Here is an 18,001-nt window from a genome sequence, read left to right as displayed (position 1 = left end):
GATAGATAGATAGATAGATAGATAGATAGATAGATAGATAGATAGATAGATAGATAGATAGATAGATAGATAGATAGATAGATAGATAGATAGATAGATAGATAGATGTGCGGGAAGTATCTTAAGAATGCTAATCGCATTAATAAATCAATTTAACCCGGACCAACCAGTGAGCCTATCGGCCGTTAACTGCCTCAAAAATTTCCGCACTGAAATGATGACTCTCTACACGTGCTGTCGGAAGGGTCGGCGGCAAGGCTCCAGCATAGGAAGAGCGCACGAATGACCGCAACGCACTCACTGTCACAGCAAAGTTTTATCGTAGCGTCGTAATTGTGTGCCTTCTTGCAGAAATCGACGTGTTTCTTTTTCGGCGTCGTCTTGCTCCGAAGGTAGTCGCACATGGCGACCTCGTACTTGATGTTGATGGCCCGCACCGTCGCCGCCGGAAGTGCGAACGGCGGGAAGAACATGCAGGGCAATCGTATTTCCGCTCCGGAGGCGTACGCCAGCTGGAAATATCCGATGATTACGCCGGGACCTGCGAAGGGAGCGAGGAAAAACGCAGAATGTGAGCTGAGCGAGTTGGTGCGGACAGATTGGCACAAAAGCGGCCGCAAAAAAAAAAAATGGCTGTGGCTTAGCTAAGGTTAAGCCCAGGATGCGAAGCATACTAGCCTTTATTTTATTTGTTGAACCACTGTTTAGCCTGGTGAACTGCTGTTGCTTGGCTATATTTGGTTCGGCTAGAGGAAGAAACAACTCATGCGTTACTCTGCTTCACCTTCAAGAGTGGAACGCGACAGCGTTCCCGTCGACCCGCCAAGGGGTGTAAGACAATGGGCTACGGCGCAGCGACTACGCGCCCCGCATTGGACGCGGTGAGCGTCGAGCAACGCAGCGTTCGGCGCGGCAACGAAATGTGCGCCTGAGCAAGCGACGCACGCCTGAGCCTTAGAAACAGCTCGTTTCTAAGGCAACACCGCATTCACTAGAGGCGCTTTTGTACCGCTTTGAAGCATCGTACTCGTGGCTCAGTGGTAGCGTCTCCGTCTCACACTCCGGAGACCCTGGTTCGATTCCCACCCAGCCCATCTTGCAAGAGTTGAGCCAAAGCCGCCTAGAAAATCAGTCTCTGTAGCACGCCGCAACCTTCGCTTCTCATTCCAACGAGCAGCTCTGTCTCCAGGAGGCATCTCACCTCGTGAGTGTCTAGCAGAGGCAAGCGCAGCTGCTTATATACCGCCGCGACGCCGCGAGCGACGGCGCGTGTTGGAGCCCCGTTTCTCCTCTGTCGTGACGTCATGGTGTCACGTGGTATTGAAGGCGACACCGCCGCGCCCGAGGAGCTGGGTTGAGCTCTCGTAATATGCTTCGCATAAAAAGAAATGAACGAAAAAAAAATATTATGCACGTCCGATCCACATCTTGGATGAAGGCTCGCTTTTGGAGCAGTTAAGCAAATGCGGTGATTATCTCGGAGCTAGTTGGCTGTTAGTATGATCGAAGTAGACGTGCGCTTGTGGCCTAATGGTGAAGATATCGGTCCTCTGGGCTGCGAGACCAAGCTTTGACCTCGACATCGGGCAAGTAATTCAATTTTTGTTTATGAGTGAGCAATTCGTGGAGAAAGCAACAGCCACGGTATAAGTGCCGGATGCAAAAGCGTTCTGCGACGCGCGCGGCGTGGCTGGAGACTATCGTTCCTGAAAATTGTGGAGAGAGTTTCACCATTCCAGTAATGCCGCATTCTCTCTTTCAGATATATATATATATATATATATATATATATATATATATATATATATATATATATATATATATATATATATATGTACTCTTCTCTACTTTACCCGCCGTGGTTGCTCAGTGGCTATGGTGTTAGGCTGCTGAGCACGAGGTCGCGGGATCGAATCCCGGCCCCGGCGGCCGCATTTCGATGGGGGCGAAATGCGAAAACACCCGTGTGCTTAGATTTAGGTGCACGTTAAAGAACCCCAGGTGGTCGAAATTTCCGGAGTCCCCCACTACGGCGTGCCTCATAATCAGAAAGTGGTTTTGGCACGTAAAACCGCATAATTTAATTTTAGTTCTCTACTTTGACACTCCTAACGCATTTATGTGATCCTTTACTTGTATTTGTTATGTTCACGATAAAGAACAACAGGTAAGTGAAAATTAACCCGAAGCTCTTCTCCACGACGTTCCTCTTGGAGGCGTTACACCCAAATTAGAGAAATGAAACTGCGTGGAATTTTTCGTAATTTAATGCGAAATCATTATACGCCGCATTACGCGAACATCCGTCGCTGTAGTCGGCGGCGTGACCGAATGATAGTACCTAAAATGTCCAGCCCACAAACCGTAACGACGCGTCAAAAAAAAAAAACGCTCGCAATGACGTCGAATTTCCTAGGGATGTTCCTGTAAATGAAGCACACGAATGGCTTTGAAAACAAAATTTGGTAAATATCGGCCTGGGTGGGAATCGAGCCCGGGCCTTCGCGGTGCCAGACGAGCATGCTCCCCCGGCGCCACAGCGGTTTTTTTTTTCTTTATTACCTGTTTGCAGCACAAACCAAGAACACATTCAAATGCTAAAACATGTCAACCACACATTGACTAACATTATATATTAAAATCGCTTCAGGTTGATCAGTTCATCAAGAATAGCCACCCACTCGGGAGACTCACTCTGGGCACGATATATTTCCCGAATATACGCGACACTTTCGATGAAGTTTATTCTCGCCGGACGGGTATCGACATCCGAGTGTCGCACTGCCATTCTCGTTTTCCACAGACTGTGGAGGCCAAGGAGCATAAACATATCGTACGGAACTCCTCCTTCGTTATCGGTTGGCAAATATCGAATACCAAGAGGTGTAATCGGTAGTTCTTTTTTAAGTGTACGTTGTAAGACATCCCAATGAAATATTGGATCCCAGCAATCGATGAAAACGTGTTCAATGGTCTCTGGCTTTTGCACTCCATGGTTCGGCGTGACGAAAATTGTGCGTAGTGTCTGCGTCATTACAGACGTCACGTCTCAGTGAACTGCCCTCGTTGCCTGGGCCGAAAGGGTCGCTCCTCGTGAGGGGGCAGTTCTAGGATCCAGGCCTGCCAGGTCTTACCCGAGCGGAATTTTATAAGGTCGCTGCCACCAGCTGGCTTTCTGAACGTGTGGCCCATGCGTGCGTCGTTAGGAACGTGGTGGCGCAGCCAATGGTGAGGAAGTAGCGCCACGTCATGAGTGTATTAAGTAAGTGCATAGAATAAAAAAGCATTAATACCGAATTCAACGTCGCTGAGCGGTCCTTCGAGTTACGAACTCCTCGCGGGCAAGCGAGCGCGTTCGTACGCCCAACGCGATTTGATTCGGCCCTATCGCGAGGCGCGTGAAAAAAAAAAAAAGCAAACATTTCACCGAAGGGACTATAATGATTTCGCATTCCCACACGCAAGCAGCCTTAAGGGTGTCTGCCGAATTTTTTTTCTTGGTTACTTGCCTGCTACTGCGAATAGGCCGAGCATGATGGCGTACGCCGTGCTCCCGTCAGAAGAGTGCTCCGCGGTAAGGTAGGCGAAAAATATGCCGAGAAGAGCAAATGCCAGTGCGATGACGAGAAGCGATGCTAAAGAAAGAAAGAAAGAAAGAAAGAAAGAAAGAAAGAAAGAAAGAAAGAAAGAAAGAAAGAAAGAAAGAAAGAAAGAAAGAAAGAAAGAAAGAAAGAAAGATACGTCAGTGTACGCGTCGACAAAGGGTCGTCTGCCGGGCTTCGTGCAGGTCTCGAGCGCAATATCGCGAGCCAGAACGAACACCATGAACTGCGCACAGGCTGTTGGAAGTGACTTGGCATTTGGTATGCCAAGACTAAGTGTGCAACCAATAACCGACATTGAAGCCGGAGAGCTCATTTCGTAGCTGAATTGGTAAACCACTGCATGCGGGAGAAGGGGGTTCGCTGCCCACCCGCTGCAAGATGTCTTTCCGTTCACATTCATTTATTTGGCTTACTGCTTGAATACCTTTACCTGATTAGTGAATTTCAATATAAGCGTAACAGTTAACTTACCCTGTGCTTTTTCTGGTTTTGTTATCTGATGATTTGTTATGATGGCTGTGACTATAACCGAATATTGAGCCACTCGAACATCTTTGCTCTTCCGACCATAAGTATACGTGCATGCGACCGCAGTAGTGCATCAATTTGGACTACATCGCCACGGACAGGGGAACTGCGGCTTCGTTGTGAGCATCAACAATCGCCTGGTTGCAAGTGCATGTGTATTAACATAATCTGAGGAATAGAAATGAAGAAAATTGCTGCCGGCCGCCCTGGGACTCTTCGATTTCTCGTCCCCGACTGCCCATGGAGGGCTGCCCTAGGTAGCGTCTTCAGCCAATGTAGCGTTGCGCACGCAGCGTCTCCCGCAGTCCTGAACAGTCCTGGCCGACAAATCGAAGAAGCCCACAGTCGCTGACACTGACTATCAGCTCGAACGGCTGGCGTCTGAACGGTGGCCGGCAGATAGGAAGGGGTTGTCGGATAAACCAGGAGAGGACAGCGGAAAGAATAGAGGAAGAGGTAAAATGCTATTTACATTGTGTGTACAAGGTTCGCAAGTGAGTGCGGCGGTGAATTTTGTATGCATAATGTATGTATAGAAAACTTTCACGGCGAAGTTTTTAAGGGCTAGTTCTCGCAGGATCGTGTCCGTGTGTCGACACAAAACTCGAGCCTTCTCCTCCGGCGTCCGCGTCAGGCGCCACCTAGCTGCGTTCATGCCGTCGAGTACAAGCCGTGATTGACGGAGCGCTACTAGAATGAAACGTCATTACGTGTGGGCTGATCCCGAAGATAGTGCGATTCCGGGCCGACTCGCGGCAGAAGTGAAGCAGGCGTTAAGCGTTCCCCATACCTGGGTCGATAACGAAGATAGTGCGATTCCGGGCCGAACCGCGGCGAAGTTGAAGCAGGGTTAGGCACTCCCCATAAGTGGGCCGATACCGATATAGCGCAATTCCGGACCGACCCGCGGCGAAGGTGAAGCAAGTGCTAAGCACTCCCCATACGTGGGCCGATACCGAAAATAGTGCAATTCCGGGCCGACCCGCGGCAGATGTGAAGCAGGTGCCGCGGGTCCTGGGTTCCTGGGTTCGCAGCACTGAAATATTTCTATCTCGACTATTAATGAGCCGATTAAAAAAAACAATGTGTAGCAGAACGCTCCCTAGAGGACACGTAACAACTTCCAGCGTATTACCCAAATTTGCTATGGGGCCTGCAAAGGGGCCCTTTAAGGGGCCCACATACACAGCTTCGCTGGTGATCCTCTTTCACAGAGTGGAAGGGCACTGGATTTTTTATTAGAGCCTTGGAGGTAGCTGTTTATATATGCACGGTCTAAACAAAACACCCTGTCGAACAGTGGGCCGCAAATGTGCAAAGTACCACGAAGAGCATTGCGGGTGCCTCCGTGCGCCGATTTTTCCATTAATAATTGCTGACTTTGAGCGAAATGCCTAGCTAGCGTAAGAAAACGGCGGTGCACAGGCCGCCCGCTTCGATCTGGATTCGGCCTTGTTACTTTGGTGTTCGTATGTTAATGAATATATAAACATGCTGCTCACGGTGTTGATTGGGTATAACTTACCCTGTGTATCCGATGGCAGGTCCAAAATGGCGGAGTATCCCAGGAAAATAGCCGCCATCGGGACTGCGTAAAAAGCCAAGTCGAAGACGAAATGGGCGAACAGGTAGAGGAAGCCCGAGACGCCCGTCATGAGCTGCAACTCGCGGGCTTCGCTGACCACCTCGAGCGAAGGCAGCACCACGAACGACGACATGATCAGCCCGAAGCTCACCGACCCCATGAAGGTCCAGTACGCCCACGTGTAGATCGTAAGCTCCGAGAGGCCGAACGAGGGATCCCGGTGGTAGGCCTCATCCTGTACAGCGATATGAAATTCTTGTAGAAGCCGCCGATACAACGACTGCCACATACAACGCGACCTACTTTGAAATCCCCTGTAATTCTGCTGAGTTGCTGTCTGAGCACGGGAATTCAAGTACTGAATGCGCACCGGTATTCACACACGGGTCTTGAGAGATACGTGGATGCGCATAGGTAGAGCCTCATGCGCTGTCTCTTTGAATCGTAGTGACGAATGGACCTTACTTTGCCATAAAGGCCCGAACATATAGGAAGTACAGGTCGTCGGAACTACTTTACTTCCCTTCGTGAACTAATAAATAAATTCTACCATAATTCGCCATAATCCTCCCTTTTAATTTCGTTCATTATCTTCCTTGCTTATTAGGATTCCCTGATTACTTTTAAAGTTCTAGAGTTTCTTTGATTTTCTTTACTTGGTGTTGGCGGTGGTAATGAATAATCAGCCTACTTAAGCCGAACAACGCCAGCGATCTCTGGTTAGAGAATATACCGACGATCTCTGGTTACTCCTGCTCTGTTGAACATATTGAACGTGGTTTTTTGAGAACTAACCCGACTCATCGCATGAGTAGGTTTCCTAGTATCATCGCACCCATGAGTGCTGTGTCGCAGTCGAGAGCGTTCCCCTCCACTTGGCACCCAGTCTGTTAGTGTGAGAGGCCATTGCGCACGTTGTACGCCTTGCAAGTTTAAACGCGTTTCGTTAGCCCAATTTGGAACCATATGCTGCTCCACACCGAGGAAAAGTGAAACAACTTGTTTACCGTTATTTCTGGCCAGGGAACGGTGATTTATAGGAAAAAAAACAATTATGGAACGTCGAGTAAACACATATTTTGTCAAGCGATTTATTAATTTAGTAACTGCTCCGCTGAACCATCTACAACTGAGAACTCGCTGCAGCGCATCAAAAACGCAACTGTAACCAACGAAAGCTACGACTTAAGTTTCCCGCGTTTATATGAGGAATTTCCATCATCGGACTCGGCGTCATAAAACTGACACCTTGGGTACTAGAGGGTTAGTAGTGAATAGTGTATCGCCTACTGGTATCATGTATAAGCTATGTGATCCCTAATACCGCATTCCTATATTTTTAACCGGTTTCTTATTAATTATACTGCTGAATTGAACTGAACTATGGTGCTTTACGTGCAAAACCACGATTTGATTATGAGGCACCCAGTAGCATTAATTTTGACCGCCAGGGAGTTCTTTAACGCGCCCGGGAGGGAAGATAACCGATGGTCATTAAGGGTTACGGACTGGATTCCAAGGGAAGGGAAGCGTAGCAGAGGGCGGCAGAAAGTTAGGTGGGCGCATGAGATTAAGAAGTTTGTAGGGACAACATGGCCACAATTAGTACATCACCGGGGTAGTTGGAGAAGTATGGGAGAGGCCTTTACCCTGTAGTGGGCGTAATCAGGCTGATGATGATGATGATGCTGAATGCACGGGACGCGGGTGTTCTTGCATTTCGTCCCCAGCAAAATGCGACCGCCGCGGCCGGGATTTGAACCCGCGACTTCGTGCTTAGCAGCGCAACACTACATCCGCTAAGCTACAGCGGCTGGTTTATGTTGTCGCCGATGTCCTTGTAGCATCAGCTAAGCTGCACATATTCTATAGCTGAAATAATACAATTATGTCCTCAGGTAGCCATTGTCGTCAGTTAGCCAGCATGAGGTCTCAAATACGAAGGCCCTTTGTGTTATCGTACAGATTTTATTTTCTGGTTTCTCGTTCGGCGCCCTTCTAAATAACCGTGTCCTCTTTGTTTCGATCCTTTGCATCCAATTTACCGCCCTTGTTTCTTTTTGATGATTGATAATTACCCTGCACTTGGTTGCCAACTTTGTTAGCGTCTTCCTCCATTCCGTGTCCATGCGTTTGAAGTACAGATATTTGTGCACTTTAGCCAGCCATTTCTTTCCATCCATGTTCCCGAGTCTGTGCTTCCCTGACTTCAGAAGTCCGACCCATGTCACCCCGTACTGCCTCATTTGAGGTTTTGTCGTCGGCCCCCAATGCTAATCGGCCCACTGACATTTCTTAAAAAAAATTTATTGCGACAGCGTGCCTTCTGGCATAAAGAAATATTTAAACGCCGCATTCCCGGGGGAAGTCCAGCAATGTCCTGTTGTGGGGCCCCAAGATCCAACTGTCTGCATCTGGCGGCCGACCTGGGGGTGGTCCACATCGAAGCAGGTGTTTCTGGCGGAGGGCATTTAGAGAGGCGCAACTGCAGAGGAGGTGCCCAATGTCCACCTCGCCGACAGGAGCGGGACAGAAGGGGCAGGAATCGCTGATGGAGGCACGGTACTGTGCCGACCACGACCAGGTTACCGCAGGGGTGAGGGCGACACGGAGGCGTAACCTTAGTAGCAAGACCTCTTCCCAGCGCGCTAGGCCGCCAGGGAGGTCGGTGCCACACGGTGGTAGAAGTGCTCGCGTGGCGCGCCGTAGGTGTTCTTTTTCTGTGAGGAGCCTTGTCTCCGGAGAGGTGGGGGCTGTTACGTTTCGCCTACGACGCGCGGTAAAGCCAGCGCGGATTCAACGGACGCCGGGGCTTCGTTCAAAGCGGCGGACATTTTGGCCCGTTCGGAGCGGCCGCGACGCATCCCCGCCGAGCGCGTCCCGGCATGTTTCAGTGCCACGTGTCTTCGTGTGTGCGTGTGTGTGTGTGTGTGCCCACGCTTGTCAAAGCGCGGCAGCCGGGGAGAGGAGCTCCCCCAGTGTGAAGTGAGGAGGTCTGACCGGCGCCGGCCCGGCTGATGCGTCACCTCCTTGTCTCTACATGTCTCTCAGTCCGTCCGTGCCTCGCTGTCACGTGATGTCATCGCGTGACCTTCCTTCTTGCCCGCGACGCCAAGAGTATAAAAGCAGCTGCTCCCGGACGCCAAGAGAGAGGCGCCGATTTATTCTGTTGAGTAACGTGCTCTCCCGTCTCTCTACTTCGGTCGACCTGACCGCCCGCTCTTTGCGATGCTAGAATAAACAAGTTGTTCTGTTAGCAGTCGACTCATGCTTTGCTGGGACCTTCGGATGCTTCCAGTGTGCCCCAGGCCGCCAGGCCAACGCTACCCTTGGGGCTTGCGACCCATTTGCAACAACGGGCGCCAACGGTCCGATTGCAACAACGGGTGTCAGCACTGAGGTTCCAACAGCCGGTGCCATCGGTGGGATTCCAACAGCCGGTGCCATCGGTGAGGTTCAAACAGGGCCAATTGAAGTGGACGAGAAGTTTTGTTATGGCTCGCTGCATTCACTGAGGCTTGTGTGGGATATGCATTGCGACGTATCCAGTGTACACGTACTGTAATGGGTAATTTCTCAACAGTGTCCGGAATCTCCTGTGCCAAAACGTCGAAATTCAGAACACGCCGCAGACAACGGATGGTAACTGAGGAATCAGTGAAGTTTTTGCTTAACTTCCAACACCGACAAGATCTGTTATGTTAAACACGGGATTGCATTTGCGAACGTTAGCGTTAGGGCCATTACTCCTTTCCTAATTCCGCGCGCACCTCATCATTATTGTAGCCCCGAAGTACTTCACTATAGCCGAGTTTCGCGTACCTTTCGTCATTGATTCGTCAATTTGCTACGTGTGTTTAATCCTTTCTGTTGTCCACGTCTCTTCTGCGCATTTACACGTTCGTAATGCTCAGTGCACTCACCCAACTAGCTGTGCTGATAATCGGGGTGCAATTTTATTAAAGCGAATAGCTTTCTTTGCCTCTTTTGTCCATTTCTTTATTTTTTTGTTTGTTTGTCTGTAGTCGTCGGACGGCAGTCGATGGTCGGTGGTCTGACTCGGCAAGCAAAACGTTTAGCCGTTCGTTCGTTCGTTCGTTCGTCCGTCCGTCCGTCCGTTCGTTCGTTCGTTCGTTCGCTCGCTCGCTCGTTCGTTCCTTCGCTCGTTGTTCGTTCGTTCGTTCGTTCGTTCGTTCCTTCGCTCGTTCATTCGTTCGTTCGTTCGTTCGTTCGTTCGTTCGTTCGTTCGTTCGTTCGTTCGTTCGTTCGTTCGTTCGTTCGTTCGTTCGTTCGTTCGCTCGCTCGCTCGCTCGTTCGTTCGTTCGTTCGTTCGTTCGTTCGTTCGTTCGTTCGTTCGTTCGGTTGCATTGGCAATCAGGCAATTCAGTTGCATTGGCAATCATCGTCGATGGTTTCTACTAGCTGCCCGAGGCTGGCCTACCGTAAGTAACAACCTTATTTAATATTTCCCGATTGCTTTTCTATTCCATTAACGCAAAGTGTCGACAACAGCAGGTATTGACAACATTCTTGTTTCAGTCGTCGGGACGTTTCCAATAGTTCTGAGCATTTTCAGCCTTCCAGAACGGCTTACTCTGTTATTGCTACACATTTCCGTGAGCAGCTTTACGAAGTGGCATCCTCGCCTCTTGCTTGATAATATCACAACGCAATTTCGCATATAGTCTAGAAACGCTATCGAAAATGGTCTACCCCGAGTCACTGAAACCTCTAGGTGCTGAGTTAACTCAATTAGTCCTCCAATCGTCGTCGTTGCCTGGTCGCATTCTATTGTTCTACCAATATTCAGTTTTTCACCGAACGCTTTGACTGCTTGATTTTCATAGTTTGCATAGTATAGTTTACAGTATAGTCACCGACGTTACGGTGACTATACTGTAAGAACTAATCTTATCCCTGACCCCTTTCTCTTAGGTTAGATTCATACTGTTTTCACACCAACCACGCGGCGCTGACGTCAGCTACAGCACATGTTACTATATACAATTCCAGCAAACACGTTTCATCTAATTCAATGGTGCAAAGGGAATTAGTAGAAATCATTAGAATGCAGTCATTTCTTTCCCATCTGCGATAGCTATTACGCAACCCAGAAACGTTTTTCAGGTGCTCTGTTTGAATAAAGCGTACGTAACAAGATGGCAATACCAGCGCTGATGTCCCCCCCCCCCCCCCCCCACCGGCGTCCGGTTTTCTTTGAGCAGTAATACAATCACGGGCATGCTTAACACGAAGACAAAGCAATTAAAAATATATAAACATACGTAAATAGAAAACACGATCCCGGACATTCTTCGCTTTACGGTATAGAATGTGCATGCTGACGCTACGCACGCGTATACAAACTCACGTATAGCTCTTCATCTGTCAGCCTGTACAGCGAGATACCGGTGCGAAAGTGGCTGCTGGCTTGGCCCGTGTGTTGACGCAGGAGCACCGTGTCGATCATGTTGCGCAAGACGTTTTGCGCGACCACGCCCAACCGGCTGCTCCACAATTCGATTCTGTGCCGACGAGCAGGAAAACGCGCTGAGAACCAACACACTACAGAAGGGCTCCAGTCGTCGGTCCCTAAGTTTACGCAGTAAGGCCGAGAGCTCATTTATCCATTTGCTCGTTCGTTCACGGTTTACGTTAGATAAGTGGTTCTTAAACATCAGACCGTCACAGTCCCGCACACTCGCTCGACATGGTCCCTCGTTCAGGGATCCCTTTCCAGTGCATATTTATTTTGCAAGCAACACGCATAAAAATATAAAGAGGAGTTGATGGGGCACTAAAATCTAAATGGTTCAGTCTATACGAGAAGCGCGTCATAGTGTAAACTGATTACGTATACTAGGCGATTTACAGCTAATTCGGACTATACGGCCCATGGCGAACGCGACGTACCCCAAGCAGGTAATGAGTCAGATTCACATCCGGACCTCTTGAAACAAAAGCGATATATCCCGAGTCCTCTGTCTTGCCCGCATTTACTTTATTTATCGCTGCGAGCCCGGTACTTCCAAGTTACGAATGGCTTGCGCGTTATCACCGTGACACAGCATTCTCGACAAGAAACTAGCGAGCGCTGAGTTTTCAAGAAACGCAAGCAAGGCAGATGACAATTATGGGTGTGGGATAAACATATTTTGCACCTAAAGGGTACAAAATTTGTAAGAGTGCAGTGATATCCGGCATTTTCGTCTCCTTCCAACTTCGCTTTATTATGATCACCACAGGGCCCGCTCGACGTGATCCCAATGGTGGAAGGTGCAGAATTTTTTTTCGATAAAGCTAGCATACAATTGGGCAACATAAACGCTCGAAGCTTGATAAACTTATCTGGGGCTAAAAATGCAAGCAAGGAGTATTATTCGATGAGCCCCTTTTTGAATTTTCTTGTACAGTGTTACCATGGTTATGGCTGCCGGCCTTTCAATGACGCAGCATTTACCCTTGCGAGCGGCGACCATAACTGAGCTGTCGTCTGTTCCTGACGTGACTTGTCGTCTGCGGAAAAAGCGCCGCAGACAGTGATGGTGGTGCGTGTGCTGTGCGGTATGTGTGAGAGGCATGCAGTGGATAAGACAGTTTTGCCATCTTTTGTGGCAGCAGAGCATTGGTGAACGAAGTTATGTTTCGTCTGGAGGGCTAAATCGGAAATTTCGGGCTCGTCGTGCACCTCGGACGAACGTAACCATAAGCGCAGGCAGAAAGCCATTCCGCCTGGCTGCTTCCAGTGATGCAAACGTCACGAAAGAAATTCTTCCAAACTTGAAAGGACTAAAGGTACGGTATCTTTCTCGTTTTATAGCCGTCGCTTAATTTGCGCGAGAAAACTATTAGCCCGTGGAGGTATTAGGCGAAGAATAGAACTATTTCTTTCTAAAGTCTAACCGGTTGTAGCTGCGCTTTCTACGCAGGTGGCTGGATGAATGTTGCAGCTTAAAGGTATATATAAGGACTTACGTGTGAAGTCACGCTTTCTTTTTTGTCTCGTTCTAATGGTTGTTTAGACATCAGCTTGACGAGTGAGAAGCTCTGGGGACCACAGCAGAAATTAAGGTTTCGTGTTTTATATTGATTGCTATGACCGGATGCACAAAACAACCTTGGGCTACATTTATATGGAGCTGAAACGTAGCAAATCGTGTGACCTCAGCTTTACGGATTTCGTTCTGCGACTGCACCTTTCGATTTTTTTTTAGAAGTCATTCAAGTGCCTTTGCTTCATCCAACCAGCTCTGTGCAGAGGGGTGAAATCTGCAGGATGAACTCGCGACGTTCATAATCAGCAGGAATGAAGTCCCTGATTTTCTACGGGCTGGAAACAACGCCGGCGCGCGAGGTGGACGCCGGTTATGTATTGATACAAAGCTGTGAAGGCATTCTAGAGTTTCAAACTTGTTAAACAAAAAAGCTGAAAAACACAAACCAACGTATTGTTGCACGACACCTGCTCTGCGCGTCTCTGCAAATTAAGCCCTCTTTTGTTCTATTGCGATGGGGATATGTCACAAATTTATTACAAAGATTCTTTAAAATTATTGTGAAGACGTACACACGCTCAGTAAACGTTTCCTGTCACACTTAACAAAACAAACTAGAAACTATTTCCTGTTTTGCTGACTCGTTTCTGTATCCGAATGCTGGTACTGAGCGAAATCCGAAAGCTGAAATGAGACGTTAGCTGAATGGTGCCAACAAACGATTTGAATTTGGAGGCTGCTTCCGCATCTTCCTCCGTCCAAGATAAAACGGCGTCACCCTATTGATATTGTGCGCCGTCATTGTTGCTTTAGCAGCGCCTCAAAGAACCAGGTCACTCATACACTCTTATGCCATCTTCGACTGGTCGTTTCTGAGCGCTCTGGAGCGCTCTCGCGAGCGGCGTTGTCTTCGGCTGGTTGAAAGAGGGTGCCCGCCCTTCGTTCGGCTGGTTCTTCTCGATTGCTCTCCTCCACCTTCGAGCGCTCTGAGGCGCTCCGAGCCCTGTCGTCGGAGCAGTCGTCGAAATTGAAACGTCATCGCAGAGCCGCGTCGCTGCTGTTGGCGACGCCCACCGTAACCTAGGCAACCTAGGCCACTGCGACGAACGCTCGTCCCGCCGGCGCGTCCGCCGGTTTTCCCGGCAGCGCCGGGAGCTTTCGATAAGCGAAACATCGGAAGTTGGTAGTAGTCACGTGGTTTAGCATCTGCCATTGCCTCCTCCGAGAGCGAGTCGCACGTTTGGCTTGCGCGCTCGTCCTCTACCTCTGAGCTCGGCGAACGCCGGATCTGCCCGACTCTGCTTCGGGGGATGGAAGCGACCAGCCGAAGATAGCATCAAAATATTGCGTTTCATTTCGTGAAAGCGGGTGACGCGCAAGCGTATGGATGGTAAGGCGCACACGAAGCTTCAAGGCGCACACGAAGCTATCGTCCTTCGGTACGCCTTGACTCCTATATTCCGTCCCCATCCCAGATCGTTCTCAGGATGGGGCTCGCGAGGCCGCGTCATGCACTCTTAAAACGGTTGCACCCTTTGGAGTGTATATTTGTCCCACAACAATAATCGTCATCTGCCTTGCTTGCGTTTCCTTTCCTGAAAACTCGGCGCTCGTTACTTTCCTGTCGAGAATGCTGCGTCACACTGACAACGCGCATGCGGTTCGTGACTGGGAAGTACCGGGCTCGCAGCGTTAAAGGAAGGAAGCGCGAGCAGGACAGATGACGATTGTCGTTGTGGGACAAGATAAATCCCAAAGGGAGTAATTTTTTTCTAACACTCTTAGAAAAATTTACACCCTTTGGGGCTTATCTTGTCCCACAACAATAATCGTCATCTGTCTTGCCCGCGTTTCCTTTCCTTAACGCTACGAGCCCGGTACTTCCCAGTCACGAACCGCATGCGCGTTGTCAGTGTGACGCAGCATTCTCGACAGGAAAGTAACGAGCGCCGAGTTTTCAGGAAAGGAAACGCAAGCAAGGCAGATGACGATTATTGTTGTGGGACAAATATACACTCCAAAGGGTGCAACCGTTTTAAGAGTGTGTATGCAGCAGCTGCCGGATAGGAAAGCTCCACCCTCCCCTCGCCTCGGTGCCTTGCGTGCGACGGAAGACGGCGCGCTTCCTCCCCACTTTCTTCCCTCGCGCGAGCGAGATTGAGCCGCCATCATCGGGTCACCGTCGCACGCTTTCACTCGCACATACAGGATACGGCGCGTGGGGACGAAGTTATCACGAGACGAACCCTGTGCGTCCATAGCGCACACAGAACTTGTACCAACTGCCAGAGAAGGTCAGCCCAGCGCGGCTCCGTCTGCACTTTTCCTCCGCGACGCTTCGCCACAGAACACCTATAAAGCTTCGCCTCCTTTCTCCATTCCCGCTTCGTTCAACGCCATCTAGATTTTCCTCTAGGTGGCTCTAGCGCGCTCCTCCGTACTGTGGTGCCCAGAGGGACCATGGCCGCTATCTTGTACACGTTCGAAAAGCCGACGTTCGATTTCGCCCCACGCGATTGTCCAGGCTGCGCCGATACCGCGGCCTAGGCCAATCTAGTCCAATCGCGTGAGGCGAAATCGAACGTCGGCTTTTCGAACGTGTACAAGATAGCAGCCCATATCCGTACATTCCCCGGCACACGACTCTCTTCTCCACCTCCAGGCGCCTTCCTCATTCGGCGCTCGCTTTCCTCCCGGCGATAAACGATTTCACCCATTTCACAGACGTGGCATGTACGCTTAGGCGTAAAAATATGAGCAAACCAAATAAAACGTACTTCGTCCCGTTGAAAACGGTGCCGAAAGCATAGGTCCTTGCATACTCGAGGAAGTTCTCGTCGAGCATCGTCATGAGGGTCTCCTTGGCGTTCCTGAAGTTGTCGAATGGCACCTTTCCGCTCTCAAGGAGCACTTTGTATCCCAGAGAGGTGTCGGTTGTCTGGCTGGTCTGCAGAAAGGTCCTCAGTGGTGGTTCACGATCAGCGTCGACGTATGCGGCAACATCGAAATCTATGTATCTGTGGGGTCACAGGACGCGCAGTGAGCCATGTTCACTCGGATACAATAAAAAAAAGTAACTAAAAAAGATAAATCTATTAAAGTTAAACACACGCGCGCGCACACACACACAGATGCAAACATCGTATGAACATATAAAAATCCCATATAAATAGTTGCGTGTTCATACATGTACACTGGATGCGGGCTATGCGGCGTGCTTCTTTTTTTCTCAATAGGTTGTCCCATATATATGGGAATAAACCGGTTTTTACATGGCATTTCGATATGTTCATACGGAATCATTGGATATGGGACGTGTGGGTTTTATTGATGGGTCGATCAATTTATTCAACAAGGAAGCCTAATCAATGAACCGATTAGTTAATCGATGCAATGCTGCATAACATGTCTCGTGTACTGAAATTTTTAGTCTGGACGGTATAGCAGTGGCTGAGCAGCAATGATCTGAACACGAAGTCGTAGGTTCGACTCCTTGCTATGGTGCTCATATTCCGAGAAAGGCGGTATCCGGAAGCGCCAGAAGTATTCAGTGTTGTGTTCAGTTAGAAAATTTCGTTATCCGAAAGCGCTCAGGAATAAGTCCACCGGTTATGTTAAGCTGTTATTATAAGCTTTTTTCTTGTGCACTGCAAGGCGAACAGCTCGCTTTACGACTTAACGTCCATCTACACCTGTTTGCTCGTTCTTCATGGGGAGAAATGTTGGTAGTTATGAAACCTAGGCTATGAACCTACCTATACACTATTTACGTGCAAGTACACCAGTGAGTCCAAGGGCATCAGCATTATGTGAGAGGGTTGGGGATACAAGGGTAGTTCCTTATAAAAGCAGCAGTTATTTAGTGGTCATTACGGGATACTCATATCACTGTTATGACATCGTTATACAATACGCAACAGAAAATTGAGTGATCAATCTACAAATCTATAGCCTACGTTGGCATAAATAATTAAGCGTGAACGTAATAAGTTCCTGAATACTGGTATGCAGGCGGTATGTCTTGGGAACTATGCTTGGCGACGCTCAGCCCGACGAATGCGATGAGTATGGGAAGGACCCAGCCGGTGATGAAGAGGAAAGGCGAGCGCCATAGGATCAGCAACCGCTTCTGCACCAGGGCCCGGAAGCGCTGGCAGCAGTTCGGTTGCCTCGCAACTACCACGACAGGATCGGCCACTGCGCAGTCCGCACTGATCAGTGAGTGACGCGCTACGTTTTTCATAGAGTTCTAGCTTGTCGGTAAACGTCATAACGTTCGCGGACTGCCAGGTTACCGCAGAGTTGTGCGACAACAACGACGCTGGTAGCAACATCCTGCGATGCAGAGTTTAACCAGAGAGCACGAAAGGCTAATACAGCAGTGACCTACCGTATCCTCCTTAACTGCTAGTGTAAAGCGGTGGTAGCGAAGTAATCGTTAACGTACGCTCCTCGAAAAAGTAGTTGAGGTGAGTGACCAAGAATGAAGACGCATTGTGACGTTTCAGAACCTGTACGGGGTCCGAAACATCTGTGTTTCTTCACATTGGCTTGGCCAGTGACCGCCGCTGCTGATCACGTTACTTGACGAGGCGAATTTTCGTAGAACTCTGGACTACACGTGCATTTCTTGCAGAATGCTTCTTCCAGCGACAGTGCTGCTAGCTTCTGAAGCCAGTTTTAAAGCAATGTCTTTAAGGGCGTCGTTACGCAGTGAGCATGGCGCCAACGACGCTGAGCGTGAGCGAAAACTCGCCGGCAATTCCAGCGTGCCGCGTTTCTATCAATCACAGAGCTGCACGCGCTCCGTGCTTTCTACCAATCATAGCGCGGCATCCGCGACAGCAGCGGTGCCTGCCGGGCGGGCGGGAAAACAGTTGTTTTCAAACAGAATACAGTTGCTCACTTCGCCAATATACTTTTCGCGGAGATAAACTCGTTTGTAATGCATACAGACTGCGAAGGTATAGTTTGTTTATTGCCAAGCTCGTTTTTTATAAATTTGACCAATGAAGTCGTTGCGCTCAAACTTAACTGATGTTGCAGTGTAAGTTCTTGCAGGACAAAAGTTTTTATTTCATTCACAAATTTTCCCTAGATATAAAAAGTCTTTCCTAAACAAGTCTTTAAATTCCTAGATGTAGGGAGGTATCCCTAGCGTTGGGAGCACTGCTATAGTGTTGGCAGCACTGTTCAGTGAGAACCCTGTTGAAACGCAGATGCCTCAGACCCGATGTAGTTGGGTAAAGTGTCACGAGATGTCACTACGAGATTTTCTAATGCCATCC

The 18,001-nt window shown here is 49.2% G+C and overlaps 1 protein-coding gene across 2 annotated transcripts in view; it reads right to left on the bottom strand.

Annotated features, from left to right (window-relative positions):
• Positions 1 to 18,001, bottom strand: part of LOC135920293 (phospholipid-transporting ATPase ABCA3-like) — a 59,800-nt gene that overhangs the window by 11,850 nt on the left and 29,949 nt on the right. The window contains exons 16-21 of one of the 2 annotated variants that reach the window (XM_065454485.2): positions 16,715 to 16,910; positions 15,491 to 15,730; positions 11,090 to 11,243; positions 5,659 to 5,953; positions 3,510 to 3,635; positions 302 to 541 (exon numbers count right to left, since the gene is read on the bottom strand). In XM_065454485.2, the coding sequence (XP_065310557.1) occupies positions 302 to 541; positions 3,510 to 3,635; positions 5,659 to 5,953; positions 11,090 to 11,243; positions 15,491 to 15,730; positions 16,715 to 16,910 (1,251 nt within the window). The remainder of the gene's footprint in view (positions 1 to 301; positions 542 to 3,509; positions 3,636 to 5,658; positions 5,954 to 11,089; positions 11,244 to 15,490; positions 15,731 to 16,714; positions 16,911 to 18,001) is intronic. The other variant, XM_065454496.2, reaches the window with a different exon arrangement.

Source organism: Dermacentor albipictus, chromosome 2, assembly GCF_038994185.2.
Source record: "Dermacentor albipictus isolate Rhodes 1998 colony chromosome 2, USDA_Dalb.pri_finalv2, whole genome shotgun sequence".
In the NCBI taxonomy this organism is placed as follows: Eukaryota; Metazoa; Arthropoda; class Arachnida; order Ixodida; family Ixodidae; genus Dermacentor; species Dermacentor albipictus.
The sequence above is the reverse complement of the archived record's forward strand: the minus strand, read 5'-3'. Positions and strand labels throughout refer to the sequence as shown.